Raw genomic sequence first — 18,047 nt, forward strand, 5'->3', positions numbered from 1 at the left:
CAGAAAATAAATACACATGTAAATAAAAATCCAAACTTATTTCAATAAATCTCATTCCTATTAGAGCTATCTGATGGTATATGTACTATTGATAATGGTGAGGGTTTGTGTCGGTACAGATTGTGGAAGGAGTCGTATAACAACTCTGTCTACATATCTACAGGTTTCACATCTCTTGTTTACAATCCTTTGAATTGGAGATCAAACATCCGTAATAAAACAAGAATAAACACCTGTTTATCTGACAATTTTTGGTTTTTGAAAACACAAAAATAGACGTATTTGAATAATCCGGCTCTAATGATATTCATATTTGATTATTGTATAACCTGATAAAAGAAACAAAATTCATAAGAAATGTGCGTAAAGATATGCATTTTATATTTCTAAAAGTGTGTTTCCGGAACCAAAGTTATGGCTGGAACTATACTTACGCGGGCTGGAACGTGAATTATAACCCGGAACGAATATTATAGGTATTTAGCGCTCCTGCGGGAACGCTAAACTATCCGTAACTAAATTATGTGACACCGTTACACACACTTTGAATAACATTTCGATTTGCTGACCAAGCAACATACAGGAAAATAGTAACTTGTTGAGTATCTTTTTATTTCCAACAATTGAGCATTAAAAGATTATAACAAAATGACAAAATATTAACGTTTCGATAAAATTATTCACATCGCACATTTTCCCTCTTACCTTATCAAACGCTTCCGAGACTATAAGTACGTTGTGCAACTCGGCTTTTTATACATATATTTTCTCGTAATAACGAGAAAAATTTCTCGTAATTATGATATCTTTTCTCGTAATTTTGAGATAGCGTATTTACGAGATCTTTTCTCGTAATTTCGAGGTGATTATCTCGTAGTTTCGAGATATTTTCTCGTAATAACGAGATTTTTTCTCGTAATTTCGAGATAATTATCTAGTAACAACAAGATCTTTTCTTATAATTACGAGATAAAGGAATAAGATTTCATTTTTTACATTATACACATGTAGTAATAGGCTTTCGTATACACTGGTATAATAGATTCTTTGATTGTGAAAATCTTTCTTCGGATCACGCACTTTGTAGCAATGAATATACCAACGAATTCGTTTTGTTCAATAGATGGGAAATGTTTGGTAACCATTATAATTATTTCCTTCAGTAACTAACCTACCCGGAGACACGCTCATAATACGAAATATCACACGACATTGTGCAGGGGAATATGAATGCAGAGCCAACAACGGACTGCCGATGGAAGCGAGTCGCGTCTTCAGAATTATAGTACAATGTGAGTACTTTTTGATATGAATTCCTCTACTATGCTCTCCTTTGGTCAACCTGCCAAACTGGATTGTGGGAAATTTCGAGGACTATTGACTAAGGGAAAGTGTTAGAATGCACAGTTGGCAAGAATATCAAATCAAATTACATTTAACATTTATAGCTGTATATAAACGTTACACTAATCAATATCATTGAATTTGATATTAAACATTTATTACATCGTCATGTACATGAACTACTCGCGTATCGATTGATGTTTTGTGAGATCAGATCATATTGGAAACATCAGCAAGAGAATATTTGATATATTCGATCAGTGTACATACTATATATTCAAGATATATCACTGTATTAGGGTCCGAGTCACACAGAATATTACACTGAAAAAAGAAGTTCCATACATGATTGGCAGGTGCAGTATACCGATTACACAAATTTGGATTATCGATGAATATATGTTACGTGAAAGTAATCAGATTGAAGATCTTCCCATATTTATGTAACAATATTCCATTATCATCTGCATGCGATGTTTATGTCTCTCTACTGATTCGATACACAAGAGCCTGTTCTGCGTATGATCAGTTTTTATAAGTTGATGTTACAGGGGTTTCATCAGTCTTGTTTAAAGGATTTTGCAAATTCTGTGATCGTTATTTGTTTATTACATAATCTAATACATCGATACGTGTTACTGTAACTTACCAAACAATATCTAATAGCTCATCTTTAGATCGGGTTCGATGTTACTATAATTCAACAATTATTACTTTAGGTCGTATTAGAAGCCGACTTTTCCTTACCATAGGGGTTTGGCAAAATCTGAGCACACTTGTGTATATAGTATAATAGGAATAAAGGGACCCAACAAGCTACCATAAATTCTCGGTTGCTCGCTTCAAACTCTCAAAACGGTATTAATCATAATAATGCATCAAAAGTTCCGCATGCGAGGCGAACGCTCTACCTCTAGACTACCGCGGCGGTTATGGCAATATATGATAATTTACGCCACCTAAAGCATAAAAAGGTGAAGATAACGAACGAACAGCGATCAATCTGATAACTTCTATAGAAATACAAAATAAAAGTTGGGCAAACACGGACTCCCTGGATATACCACAGGTGTGATCAGGTGTCTAGAGGGAGTAAGCATCCCATGTGGACCGGTCACACCTTCCATGAGTCCTATATCTGGATCAGGTAATGTACATGTATCTGCATTCAAACCTGATCAACGAGGTATGACATTTTAGACTCTAGTAGCCAGTTTTGATGTTTTAATTATTCGACCATACAATAAAAGAATTATTGATATTGCCGAGGTCAATACAATGATTTAGTTGCCCTAGAAGTGCAATATTAGGTAAATATCGTACTTTTTCGGGTATCTAAATTGTATTGGCCTCACTAATGTTAATCATTGTATTATAGATTTCTACTTGAGCCTAAATGTACTTATTGTTAATAGTGAATGTTCATTAATCAATGCTCGTTTTAAAGGTGTCGATTGAGCACTACTTTTCTTAAGATAATTTCAGGAGTTATATCAATGTTATGTTAAAAGTATTCGAATTCGCATATCAAACTAGCGCGTAAAATGATTTCAAATACTTTCTTTGTTTTATAATCATAGAGTGACAACAGTGGTGTCTTAATGTTAATTAATGCTTAAATAACTTTACAACTACATGATGTGTATGATTCAGCTGAAATATCAATGTAGTAAATTACCAAAAATCTCGTTTCCTTTAGTTGCGCCGGAAGTGAACGCTCTTGTACCGCGGTTGGGGATCACTCTGGGTTCTGAGACGGTGCTACAGTGCAGTTGCGCCGCCTCCCCTATCGGAATATGTGAGTGGCGGAAGGACGGGCGGGACCTCCACATCTCCGGAAAGTACGAACCCAACACATACAAAGACGACCCAGAGACCATAACTCTCAGTCTCACCATATTTCACATCCGGCAGGAAGACCTGGGATTATATGAATGCCACGCGAAAAACTTGATGGGAGAAGACAGCGATTATACAGATCTATATGGTTAGTTTACTTATACTAAATTGTATTGATAGATAAGGAATACTCAGTCATTAATTATACATAAATTCATCGTTATTCATAAGTTATAAAACAAAATTAATTTGAATTTTAATCCTATATTATATCATTAGATGTATGATTAAGATATATTTGTCTTCGAAAGGAAGAGTTGATTATAAAAGCGGTATACCAGTTGAATGATTTTGATGTTTATTAAAGTGTACAAATCCCCCATTCCGTCCACTTCACCTCCTATTCCTACCACAAAGTTTGCAAACCCTGGATCCCGGTATCGCACGGTGAAGACCAACCCTCCACGAAATCCGTTTGCTAACCCGTTCCCTGATGAAAGCTTTGTGGTATTAAGACCTTCAACCATAAAAACACGTAAGTTGGATCATGAATTATGAACATTTTTAAAAATCGCCAAAAGCTTCTAAGTAAGGAAAGACATTGGCAATTAATTTGATGATTTAAAAAATAGTCACTTTTTGAGAAGTAGTTTTGATGAGAAAGTAAAGATATCGAACAGTGATCAATCTAATAATTCCTATAAAGAATATAAAAATCAAGAATAGGACAAACAAGGATCCCTGGACACACCAGAGGTTTGACCATGTGCCTAGGAGTAGTAAGCATCCCCTGTTTACGGATCAATACCTGCCGTTAGTCCTATATCTTGATCAGGTAAACGGAGTTATCCGTAGTCAAAATTAGTAGGTAAAGAACGGCCTAACAGTTGGTATGAAATACGTCAGACAGCAATCGACCTAATGACATTGAATTACATGAATTAAAGTTACTAATATATGTGATCGTTTTTACGGATGTAAACGTGAAAACTACCGCAGGCTACACAACATTGTTTTCAATGCACATGGATGTATGTAGGTTTTGTTTTGATTATACAATATGCAGGACTGTATTAGATTTATCATATTAGAGTGATTGTCCTTCTGACTTGCTTTGGGTATCTGATAAATTTGCATCTAAACATTAAACGATCATCCAGATTATTCAAGTGACCAGAGCCTGATGGACAACATCACATACCTGGAAAACTGTATTATTTAACCACAAATTAGGCTAACTCTAGCCTCACTGGTCATAATGTGAACAAACTTGAATGTACACTACATGAAAATATAAAAAATGAGGACCTCAAATCACTTATTCTAAAAGGTCCTAGATAAGAGAACCTCGGTCTTTTAATTGGCGACAGAACGTCACCTCCATTTTGAATTATGTTGAAGATTATGCCAGACGATGGGCTAAATATGAAAAAGAAGAACTTGATACATTGTCAGAATGGGTTAAAAGCATACGAGGAATATTAAAATCCCGCATTAGACATATGAAAACAAAAGTACGTACCATCTATCCTGTGTTTAGTAAAGCAGAAGTGATAAAAGAATTAGATAGGTTACACGAGGAATATGTTTTGGTTCCAGCTGACAAAGCTAGTAACAACATTGTCTTTGTTTGTAAGGCTCATTATTACAACTGTATTTTCAACGAACTTGGCATTAATTCCACTTTTGGCAATCGTACTTATACTCCAATTGCCCTTTCAAAAGATGAAATTTTTCAAAACCATGCTTCAGTTTTAGACACATTTAATATCCCAGTCAATGGGTCGAATGAATATGAGTTACCGTACCTATACTGGATTCCTAAACTACATAAAAACCCTTACAAACGAAGATACATTACTGGATCCAGTAAGTGTTCTACCAAGCCCCTATCTTTGCTCCTCGCGAAAATATTAACAGCTGTGAAGGAGAAACTTCAAACTTACTGTGCGACTACCTATGCCAGAGGTGGTGTTAATCAAATGTGGATTCTAAAAAATTCTAAAGAACTTTTAGTAAACTTGAAATCGCAGAATGTTTCCCAAATCAATAACATTAAAACCTATGACTTTTCAACACTATACACGACCATTCCTCACGATAAATTAAAGACTATGCATTTTGACATCATAGACAGTTGCTTCTTCAACAAAAATGGAAAACGGAAATATTCATATCTAGTGATCAGTCATTCAAAAACTTACTTTGTAAAACACCACTCTGATTCCACGCACAAGTACTCTGAAGTTGAAATAAAAAATATGCTAGAGTTCCTCATTGACAATATCTTCGTGGTGTTTGGTGATCAGGTCTTCCAACAGTCTGTTGGAATTCCCATGGGCATGATTGTTAAGCCGTTCTTGGCACACTGATTTTGACTGCGGATAACTCCGTTTACTTGATCAGGATATAGGGCTCACAGCGAGTGTGACCGGTCGACAGAGGATGTTTACTCCTCCTAGGCACCTGATCCCACCTCTGGTGTGTCCAGGGGTCCGTGTTTGCCCAACTCACTATTTTGTATTGCTTGCAGGAGTTATGAGATTGATCACTGTTCGTTATCTTCACATTTCATACATGTAGTAACATTCTATCGAAACTCGTATATCCTTGTAGGTCTTGAAACAAATTATGTGTAAAACAAAAAATAAACTCCTGTTTTACCCTATCCAAGCGGCAGGAGGTAAACTTGAACCACGATTTCATGAGGATCTTTACATGCATATTGATTTTTGTACCCCAGTTGTTTATTAGAGGGTTGTTAAAGAATTATACTATCATATTCTTATATGAAAAGATAACGAACAGTGATCATGAAACCGAATTCCTTACACTGTCCCAGCCGCGGAGATAATGTTGTGTACATAATTACTTGTGAATTGAATGAGGACCGTACCCTTGTGGTTTTGGAGATGATTTGCATGTAACACTTTATACCCACATTACCCGCATGGGACAAACTAGAATCTACACTACATGAGGATGCTGGCATATTAATACATGTATGACATATTCTAGTAATATTGTTTTCGACAAAAGTTTCAAAATATATTCCTATGTAAACAAGTTTGAACCTTTACTTTGGCTTCCACCTTGACCCCAGGGGTTATGGTGCTAACACACGTGAATCTACATTAAATGACGATAGGTGTTCATTAATTTGACAAATTGCAACCTGATGGTTCTTGAGAAATAGTTTAAGGAATGTTTTTATTTATTCCTATAGTTGCCTATCATGACCCCACGTGTCATGATTCGATTAATTAAAATTTTTATTACATGAGAAAGTTTCCATCTCAGTATGACCAGTATAAACACATTTCATGAATGAATAAATAGTTGGTTAGTGTGTTGTTAGGTCACCTGAATTCATTCAGGTGACCTATTGCTATCTGTTTTTGTCCGTCGTCGTTCGTCGTGCGTTAACATTTGAACATTTTCAGCTTCTTCTCTGAAACCCCTGAACCAATTTCAACCAATTTTGGCATATAGCATCTGTGGGTAGAGGGGAACAAAAATTGTGAAATTCGTGGTCCCTGCCCCCCTGGGGCCTGAGGGGTGGGGCAAAAACCATCAAAATGAGTGTAATTTTAAAAAATCTTCTTCTTTACTCCTGGACATCAAGAAGCCAAAATGTGGGCATAATTATAATGAGCGTTGAGCCCTCTACCAAAATTGTGAAATTCATGCCCCCTGGGCCAGGGGTTCTTGTGCTAGGGTGGGGCTCTATTGGTCATATAGTGAAAATGTAGAAATTCTTTGAAAATCTTCTTCTCTGTCTCTGGGTATTAAGTAGACAAACTAATAGCATGGTAATGATGAGCAAGGATGCTTCTTTATACCCCCCGCAACAAGTTGTGGGGGGTATACTGGAATCGGGTTGTTCGTCTGTCCGTCCGTCCGTCCGTCTGTTGACGCAATGTTTTCCGGGCTCTAAAGCATTATCCTTTCCACCTACCGTCACCATATCATATATATGGACTACCCATGGGATGAAGATGTTCCCTATCGATTTTGGGGTCAAATGATCAAAGGTCAAGCGCACTGGACATTGAAGTAGCAATATGGTTTCCGTGCTCTAAAGTGTTATCCTTTCCACCTACAGTCACCATATTATACATATGGACTACCCATGGGATGAAGATGTTCCCTATCGATTTTGTGGTCAAAAGGTCAAAGGTCAAGCGCACTGGACATTGAAGTAGCAATATGGTTTCCGGGCTCTGAAGCGTTATCCTTTCCACCTACAGTCACCATATCATACATATGGACTACCCATGGGATGAAGATGTTCCCTATCGATTTTGGGGTCAAAAAGTCAAAGGTCAAGCGCACTGGACATCGAAGTAGCAACACTCAGAAAAGAGGTAGTTTATACCTATTACCAACACCCTTTGGGAGATTGGGGTAAGCGGGGGGTATTCTTAGTGAGCATTGCTCACAGTACCTCTTGTTAAAAATTGTGAAATTCATGGCCCCTGGATCAGGGGTTCTGGTGCTAGGGTGGGGCTCTATAAGTCATATAGTGAAAATGCATTACTTCTTTGAAAATCTTCTTCTCTGTCCTTGGGTATTAAGTAGACAAACCAATAGCATGGTTATGATGAGCAAGGATGCCTCTTTCAAAATTGTGAAATTCATGGCCCCTGGGTCAGGGGTTCTGGTATTAGGGTGGGGCCCTATTGATCATATAGTGAAAATGCATTTTATTTCTTTGAAAATCTTCTCCTCTGCTGCTGGGTATTAAGTAGACAAATTAATAGTATGATAATGATGATCAAGGATGCTTCTTTAAAAACTGAAATTTATGGCCCCTGGGTCAGGAGTTCTGGTGCAAAGGCGGGGCTGACCACATAGCTATTCAATGTTTCTTCCATCCAAAAGTAAAATTCTTATATTTAAACACAAACCTAATTCAAACATTGGAAGGTTGTTAGCTGATACTCAGGTGACCTATAAGGCCCCTGGGCCTCTTGTATATTGTTTAATGCCCTTCTCGAGAATTCCCTAATCATATGGAGAATTGAAGTCACCATTGCCGGTGAAGGGCTGCAAAATTTAAGCATATGATCGGCGCCTACGGCCTTTGAGCAGGGAGGGATCTTTATCGTGCCTTACCTGCTGTGACACGGTTCCTCAAAATTTTGCGGTTTCATCCGAAGGACCGCCCCATTTAGTCGCCTTTTACGACAAGCAAGAATAATTGAACTAGAAGATATAAAAACACCCTACCTGAGTTACTTATTACTGCTTGATTGCAGCAGTTCATGTGTGTATGAAAACTGAAAAAAATGAAATTTGATTGTATACATACTGCGTTTTATCGTCATTTACTGAAAATCGTTATTCACTATTGACTAAACAGTTTTATCGGAGTGTATATGAAAGGTGAAGATAAAGAACAGTGATCAATCTCATAACTCCTATAAGCAATACAAAATAGAATAAAATATAATTACAAAATTAAGGATGTTTTATTTTGATACAATTCTTTCAAACAAGTGTGTTTCTCTACACAGCCTCCAAATACTCCGCTGACAGTAATGGCTCAAGATCTGGTGTCTACAGACATCTGGTGATTGTCGTGATAGGACTCCACACGCTTCTGAGTCGGTCATTGTGAATATCTTCCTACGACAGTGATGAATACCTCAATTTTCCAAACCAAAGAGAACGAACGAGTACTGTACCGCGTGAAATGTAGTTTATGGGGAATATGGTTTTACTTTTTGTATTATGTTTAAAGAAATGAGTTGCGTGTGGGAGACTGTGTAGAAGATACTCATGTAAAAATGAAGAATGACGAGATGAAAACACGGTGTATCCCAGCATTTTAATCTTGGATATTTCACAAATTAATCCTTTACATCACTCGATATGTGGGGAATCAGTCATCAATTTAGGCCGATTAATTCATATATCAGCTTCTACTGGTGGCTGTCGACGAGTGTCTGAAGTTTGAGCAAAACCTGGAAATTGATGCTGCGAGAGAACGCGGACTGACAGCACCGCCTGACAACTTCAGTGTCTGTTGATTTGAAAATACAATGGACCCGATTCTGTGTTGTGCTTTTGTTTCAATAATTCACATGAATTTTATTGATTTCATTTAAAAGGCTTTCACTCTTAGCTTGAAAAGCTTAATAATTACATGTATAATATAAATTTCTTCATCTACATGTACATAGTGTAGGTATAACTTATATTGTTTGTCATCTTGTACATTGCTTGTAAGAATTGAAGTGTGAAGGGTAAATGTAAGCAAAATAGGAAAGAAAGAATGTTTTGTTAACTTCACATGTGGTATTGCTTGTATTATATAATTATGATTTTCATGGTGAATTTGTTTACTTTTCTGGGATAATTTATTATTTAAAAAAAACAAAACAAACAAAAACATTGTGAGATTTTGTCTATGTTACTGCCGGTGAACCGCTTTGAGATGACCAAATACATATGTATGGTTTCCAATGAGATGAATTTATACAGAATTGTATACTAAATATTGATACCTATAAAAGGTAGATCATGAATTAATGTTTCGAGGGAAAGTTGTACAAAAAAGGTTTCTGTTGTACAGTTATACTATTTCAGACGAAGGCGTTACAACAAATATATCAGTTGTTTGAGAACTTTGAAATAAAGTCTTCAATTTGATACTAATAATCTGGATCCGATACACAGTAACAGTGATGTTCATGTAATATTGTAAGCGAAGAGCGTAGGCATGGTTGTAATGATTTATATAGGTCTTACATTTACATGTATTCATATCCCTACACTTTTACAATTCATCCATAATATAAAATGCATGAAAGGGGAAGATAACGAGCAGCGATCGATCTCATGACTCCTTTAAAGAATACAAAATAGAAAGTTGGGCACACACGGACCCTTGGATATACCAGAGGTGGGATCAGGACCATAGGAGGAGTAAGCATCCCCTGTCGACCGGTCACACCAGCTGTGAGCGCTGTCTTTTTTAATATTTATCAAATAAATCAGTTATCTATCATATTTACTTTTCCATGTTCAAGGGATCTTTGTTGTAGCCTGATATCATTGGTTGCTCTCTGCGTAATAATGCCGTAAAGGTGATTTGGGAACAGCACATCTACCAGTATTCAAAGCACCGAAAAGTTGAAAGGAACGTTAACGATGCATTGGTAGACAACCAAATACTAGGTTTTGCCGCGATGTTTTCCTGCAATAAACAGATTGGTCGATTTCTTCTTTATGCCTCTGACTTTTCCCTCGAAATTCAGTACAACTTTAAATTATTTTTGATTTTTAAATAGAAATTTTATTGATAATACACCGTGCCTGTTCTTGTGTGTTGTTCTGTTTTTAATTGATAAAGGACAGTACATTATGATAACAGTCCCTGTTGACGCTTCAAAGGAAAACTAACTCTTATTTTACTAAGTATCTCGAACAATAGATCATGACTATTCTTGTTTGACATATTAATAGGGGGGGGGGGTTACTTCATTCGGAGTTACCAGTTTTCAAGTTTGGGGAGGCAGAGATATAAATTATTAGGTATAAATATTGATTGAAAGTTAAATTTTCACGAGCATATGAAAAATAATGCTGGAAAGCTTAGCAACAAATAAATGTTTGGAAAATCGTATCAGAATCTTGTGTAAAATAAACAAAATTACAATTTTCCATACTTTTATACTGTCAAATTTTAACTTTTGCCAAAATCAATACTGAAAAAATGGAAAAGATCCAAGAAAAAGCACTAAGGTTTATTTATCAAGGCACGCTACTGACAAACAAGTTGATGTTATAGGGGTTTCAAAAGTCTCGTTTAAAGTCAGCATTTAGCAAATTCTATGGTCGTTATAATGATCTAGTTTGCCAATACAATCTATCATTGGGTTAAAGGCTGTCTGACGTGTTGCATACCGATTGTTAGGCCGTTCTTGACACACTGATTTTGACTACGGGTAACTCCGTTTACCTGATCAAGATATAGGGGTCATGGCGGGTGTGACTGGTCGACAGGGTATGCTTACTCCTCCTAGGCACCTGATCCCACCTCTAATATGCCCAGTGGTCCGTGTTTACCCAACTCTTTATTTTGTATTCATTATAGGAGTTATGAGATTGATTACTGTTCGTTATCTTCACCTTTTAGGTATGATTCTAGCAATAATGAATTACATGTACTTACTATCCATTGGTAATATCAAGTTTGCGTATACGCAGGATGGTTTTAAATTTTTTTTTTAGAATATCGTCAGACATTTTAGGAGATATTCTACATATAATTTTAGATATTCAAATATTTTGGAAATTGCTAAAATACGTTCATGCACATATGGCAAGAGATCTTTCAAGTTTCAACACCCCGGAATGAACGTCCAAGAAACAGCACAAATGATACAAAATTTAATCAGTTCTTATGGGTCAAAATAAACCCAGCAGAAATCAAACACAAACAATTCAAATTTTTAACAAATTTATTTATAACTCCTTATAGGAGTTATGAGATTGATCACTGTTCGTTATCTTCACCTTTCATTTACAGAGAAATATACCAATGATAAAATACTAACTTACAATATGTCTAACCAAAGTTCCCCAAAACAGTGTCTGATGTCCGTTTACTGACAAGCTAAATTCACACACGAGAATATAAACTGTCACAAACTGGCTGTTAAGTCCAATCAATCCCCAGTCCAAATGTAATTCCGTAAAATGCAGTTTGTTTATACTAAAATGAAGATTCTAGACCTTCGCTTCTAGAACATAAAGTGTTAGGGCAAACCAAGTGTTACGTCACCATTCTATTCAACTCTGACAAATAGGAGGTCTAGAAATAGGAGGTCTAGAGCAGTGTCTAGATCATGAGTCAATCAAGCACAATGTACTGCACAATACAGTTAAAGATCTTATACAGAGTGGTAAAAAACATGTCCATGTATTATTTGTGCTCATCGCATTTAATTCTTTAACCAAATTATTCATTGAATCTAATTACTGTGTTGTGTAATCTGTGTTACATATGTTTTCTTTTAATTCTTTTATTTTATTTTGATATATATGCAACAACTAGTGCATCTGTGGTGTCTGTTTTATTCGAACTATGTTTAATGTACTGTTCAAATTGATTTTCTGTTTCTACCATGTATATGTAAAGTGAAGATAACGAACATTGATCAATCTCACAACTCCTATAAGGAATACAAAATAGAGAGATGGGCAAACACGGACCCTGGATATATCAGAGGTGGGATCAGGTGCCTAGGAAGAGTAAGCATCCCCTGTCGACCGGTCACAACCGCCGTGAGCCCTATATCCTGATCAGGTAAACGAAGTTATCCGTAGTCAAAATCAGTGAGCCAAGAACGGCCTAACAATCGGTATGAAACACGTCAGACAGCATTTGACCCAATGATAGGTTGTGTTGGCAAACCAGATCGTTATAAAGACCATAGAATTTGCGAAATGCTGATTTTAAACGAGACTGGATGACTGATGACTAGATAGGAACCCCCGTGCCATCAACTTGTGTGTCAGTAGCCTACTTCGATTTAAAAACTGACCATAAGTAGAACAAGCTCTAGCGTATCGAATCAGTTGAGAGATATAAACACCACATGCAGGTGATAATGGAATATTGCTATATAAATATGGAAAGTTGACGATGGAGAAGCTGAAATCATCCTGTTTGTCATAAAGTTGAGTTGTTAGTTTGCCGTTAATATCTACTTTCAATAAAATGTCTAAGTATGAAGCAGAAGTGGGTGACTCTGTTGTGTCTTTTATTTCGAGTTCACTGGGATATATCGAATCGACATTATGTGTCTAAATATACGTAATGTTCTTTTGGGTATAGTTAGTAGTTACATGTATTTTACTAATAACATACATCGGTCGAAAGCTTTGCAGAGGTTGTTTTCCCATGTTGTGCAATACTCTCCGAGTAGAAAGTAACACATAGTATAAAAGGTGAAAATAACTGACAGTGATCAATATTATAACTCCTATAAAGAATACCAAAAAAAAAAGAAAAAAAAAAAAAAAGAATAAGACAAATATGGACCCATGGATATACCAAAGGTGGTACCGTGTGCCTGGAAGGAGTAAGCTTCTCCTGTCGACCGGTCACACCCGCTGTGAGTCCTACATCTTGATCAGATAAACAGAATAACCCGTAGTCAAAATCAGTGTGTAAAAACTGGCCTATCAATATGTATGGAACACGTCAGACAGCATGATTGTATGGGTAACCAGATCATTGTAACGATCTTAGTATCTCAATTTGACTGAAATTCAATACTTACATAGTAAATACATTTTTTTCTTTATACAGCATATAGTCGATATTTTCAATTTCCATAAATGTTTTAAATTGTGATAGTAGTCTTAATAAATCTTGAAAGTATCAAGAACAGTTTTCGGGGGTAACAAATGCGTCATGATGGTCGTCAGGGTTACTATCCCTCCTTATCAACCTTTCTCTTTATATGCTACTGATATTTAGTACCAATTGTATATATTACAATTATTGATATTTTCGCGGTCAATACGATGTTTTACAAGGCGAAGTGTATATTGTACTTTGAAAAGATGGAACGTATTGACCGAGAAAATATCAATAACTGTTGAATGGTTTAAACCATCGAAACCGGCTACTAGAGCTCACGATGCTTAGTCAGTCTGTGCAAAACCTAATTGAAAGTGATTAGAGACGCAAGGTTTCATTGGACGATCAAAATTAACTAAACGTATCAATTTTGGAATTCCTTGTTTATTTTCAGTTTAACTGGAAAAATCAAATTTTATATTCATCTTCAAAGCGTGCGAAAGTAAATATGACATTCTATTGTTTGCTAATTTGTTGGATTTCCAATCAGAAAGCTCAGAAATATTCATTAAAATAACATTTTAAGGTGTTTTATAGACATTTTCTAGCTCGTATGAAAGATTAAGTTTTATATTATATCATACATGTATAAATGATAATTTGACAAATAAGGTGATGTTACAGGGGGATTTTCGTTAAAAGTCAGCATTTCGAAAATTCTATGGTCGTTATAGTGATTTAATTTGCAAATACAAGCTATTACTGGATCGAATGCTGTCTGGCGTGTTTCAAACCAATTGCTAGGCCGTTCTTTACATACTGATTTTGACTACGGATTGCTCCGCCGTGAGTCTTTTATCTTGATCAGGTAAACGGAGTAATCCGTAGTAAAAATCAGTATGTAAAGAACATCATATTATCACCAGATCCTGTGACGTAGTTCTGGTGGCATTTTCCACAAATTTTCAAAGAAAGAAGTGATTAAGACCCTAAACAGATTTCCCATGCATCACTGCATTACATGATTAGACACGAGTTACATGTACAGGATATGGAATGTATTGATATGCCATATAATGCATACATTGTACTGTTATAAAACATTGATGATAACTAATTTCTCCGGGCCGATGATCATTGCAATATCATTTACAAAATAAATAAACTCTTCAGTTGCTATTTGAACTGTAGTTTGTTATTATACTTACGTCCTTTCTATGTATTTAATTATTCCTAAGGGTTGTTTTAAATTGTTTTAGATGTTATTAGGGTAATTATATCATTACATTAGGCGCTATGTATTAATAGTAATAATAACAATAATAATTATGCATTTTAATTCTGACACTATGAATATGTATGTGCACATCGATTTTATATTATCTTTTATCTCACATTTGTAAAGCGCTTTAGAGAACTAATGTTGATAGGGCGCAATATAAATCTTTTAATTATAATTACAATCATTGGGAGAAAAAAAACCACAAAAAGGCAACAACAACAACAAATGGAATAAAGCAATCAAACAAAACCAAAAACGATTTTCAAGTTCTCATTATAACTTCTGTCAAAGAACCAATTTGTATATCATCCTGTTGACATCTACTGTTGATTATATAACCAAGTTGTTGGATATACAACACTATTGCATTCAATATAGATCAAAGCACGTTATTCTTTGATCCAACAAGTACTTTAGATATAGGATCTTTACATAATCGTCAACGTATGGAGCTAAAGTCACTCATTTATTAGTAGTTAAATCATCGTTGTGATGTCCCTCTTTTTTGTTGGGAGGGGGGGGGGGTGTTAAAAATGTTTAATAAAGTGGACTCTGACCATTCTTAAGCAAAAGATGTCCACTATTTTCTAACTTATTAGACAGTTTAATAGAACGGACATGAGCCTGTAAGAAAGGGGTGTATCGTCATTTGATACAAGAATAGACTTTTCAAATGACACTACAAGTGAGATATATGATAGTGTGCCACCCTAATAACTGTCTTTTATTATGGAATATGACTCATTTTATACAAGAGAGATGACAATCAAAGTATCGTATATTATGTAGGATATAAAAGTATTGAATAACTTTATTTCGAATTAGAAGAAAGGGGTGTTATTATGAAATATCATAAAAGCACGAAACTTTATAACTATCAAATCATCATTGCTTTTGTATTCTCAACTCATAACTCTATTCCCAACTATATGTATGTATATATTTATTTATACGTGTACATGTGTATATTTATTTGGTGCTGAAGAAATGTTTCTGTTTAAGACCTTGGGATAATATGATTCTCCTCATATGAAGTTTAAATACATTTAACTGCAACTATCCATTCTTTTAACAAAAGGTCTATCATATTAATGAAAAAGAACCTACTTCTTCAAATGACCTTGTAGGACGTGTTTCTCTATGACTGTCCATTTCGTCAACAACGGAGACTAAGAAGGAGAAACCCCTCGATCTGTCCATTCTACGACCGCATAGGCTCTCTCTCTCTCTCTCTCTCTCTCTCTCTCTCTCGTCTCGTCTTTTATTACACATCCCTGTTAATAATCCTTTATACAGTACTTTGATCAGATTGTCAAAAAGAGAATAAAAACGAGAGTGTAAATCTGTTCTTTAAACCGAAGGGACTTAACGTACAGCTTTACCTTATACTAAATGTATATGTTTTCACACAATTAAGCTGAATTATGTGACTGTATGGAGTGTATGTTTTCACACAAATGACACTCAATTATGTGTCTGTATCCCATCTTATTCATTTTGTCTGCATACTGTTGTGTATCATCAGCACAATAAATATCAAATCAGAAGTGACTTAAAAACAGTCAAACGTAGTTTTAACCTACATCAAATCTGGTTTTTATTCACTTATATTTTCAAACGAATTTCACTCAATTATGTTTCATACCCCCAATTTATTAAACTTTGTTGAACACTTTTTTTTTGCGTATTATCTGCACAACAGACATAAAAAAAAACCAATCGTTTCAACGCTTCACCAACTCTGCGGAGATCGCCACTATCCTTATGAATGCGTCAATCATTCTCTTCAACAGAAAACGGGTACTTTGTTGGTGTAGGGTTTTTTTTCTCTCTAAAAATTGTTGTGTCATTTTAAATGAATTTTGTAAAGACATCATTTAATACATCTTCAGTGTACTTGTACATGTTTTGTAAGGGAACTCGATATTTGCACAGTGACTACTAAATTTAAGTTTTGAACACCAATTTTATAAAATTTTGATCTATTGTACCTGTAATTAATGAACACTAATTTTATAAAATTTTGATATATTGTACTTGTAATTAATGAACACCAATTTTATAAAATCTCGATATATTGTACATGTAATTAATGAAATACATTTGTCCCCATTAGCGATGCAACATTCATAGAAAATCTTTGATGAACCTCCCACACCTAGGAGCGTGTCTCTGTATTAAATGTTGTATCATCAAATACAACTTCACCACACTGAGGGTGGCCCCGGGGTAAGCCATATATCTACAAACAGGTAGTGACGTACGCTGGCAATGATGCATGGCGTTGGAGGAAAGCAGAAGGCCATACATAGGTAATATTGTGTTAAAGAAAGTTGAAACTTAATAAAAGAGCACGTGACTACACGGAATCTACATGGATATTTCAATCAAATCTATTACACGTGTACTAAATGTTCTTTCTGATTAATACAAATAAACAGAAAGAAGTTTTAAACTTTATTTTAAATGCAAACGTGAATGATTAATAAACTGCTTGGATGAGGAAAAAACACTACAAACTAATTAACAAATAAGCACGGACTAAATGGTCCTAGTAATCAATTATTACACAACTATAATGGATAAGTCTAGAAACACTTTAATTATGAAGTTCTTTTCTTCAACAGTTCGATATAGTTTTAGCTGTTTGTGTTTAATTTCGCAACTGTGGGATTTATCAACATAGTACGAGACAATTTGATGGATTACGTTCTATTTACAAAGTTCGAACACACTCAATTGTTTCCGTTTCTAATTTGAGGGAAAAATTCACAATGACGGGAGACGCCATTCCGTATAAGAGAAAACTTGGATACAGTGTTGGACACGCGTTTAACGATCTCACGGCGTCCATGTGGTACACTTATCTCATAGCGTACTTCCATGAAGTCAAAAATTTTGACGACACATTGGCAGGTGCCCTAATGATGATTGGTCAGAGCGTGGACGCAGTGTTGACACCTCTGGTGGGATTAGCTTCGGACAACAGCAAGTCAGGTTGTTGCAAGATTGGCAGAAGAAAATCCTGGCACCTAATAGGTAAAAAAGTCTTTAAAAATAACCTCAATTCCATAATGAAATCTAAATTTGTATATTGATTCAACTTTGAAAATAAGCTGTATACATAAATGTAGATTACACAGCCATTATCATTCTGTGTTTCAGGCACCATATGCAGCTGTGTAGGGTTCCCTTTCATTTTCATACCATGTTGGTTCTGTGTCGGAGTTCCCGATTGGGCACAATTTATTTACTATGTAC

General features: G+C 35.5%; 1 protein-coding gene across 2 annotated transcripts in view; it reads left to right on the top strand.

Moving 5' to 3' along the window:
- Positions 1–9,580, top strand: part of LOC125652280 (opioid-binding protein/cell adhesion molecule homolog) — a 30,766-nt gene extending 21,186 nt beyond the window's left edge. For both annotated transcript variants that reach the window (XM_048881337.2, XM_048881338.2), the window contains exons 5-8: positions 1,164–1,292; positions 3,044–3,331; positions 3,551–3,718; positions 8,703–9,580. In XM_048881337.2, the coding sequence (XP_048737294.2) occupies positions 1,164–1,292; positions 3,044–3,331; positions 3,551–3,718; positions 8,703–8,806 (689 nt within the window). In that variant the 3' untranslated portion in view covers positions 8,807–9,580. The remainder of the gene's footprint in view (positions 1–1,163; positions 1,293–3,043; positions 3,332–3,550; positions 3,719–8,702) is intronic.
- Positions 9,581–18,047: the final 8,467 nt, after the last annotated feature.

The sequence above is a fragment of the Ostrea edulis genome, chromosome 5, assembly GCF_947568905.1.
Source record: "Ostrea edulis chromosome 5, xbOstEdul1.1, whole genome shotgun sequence".
NCBI classification, from domain to species: Eukaryota; Metazoa; Mollusca; class Bivalvia; order Ostreida; family Ostreidae; genus Ostrea; species Ostrea edulis.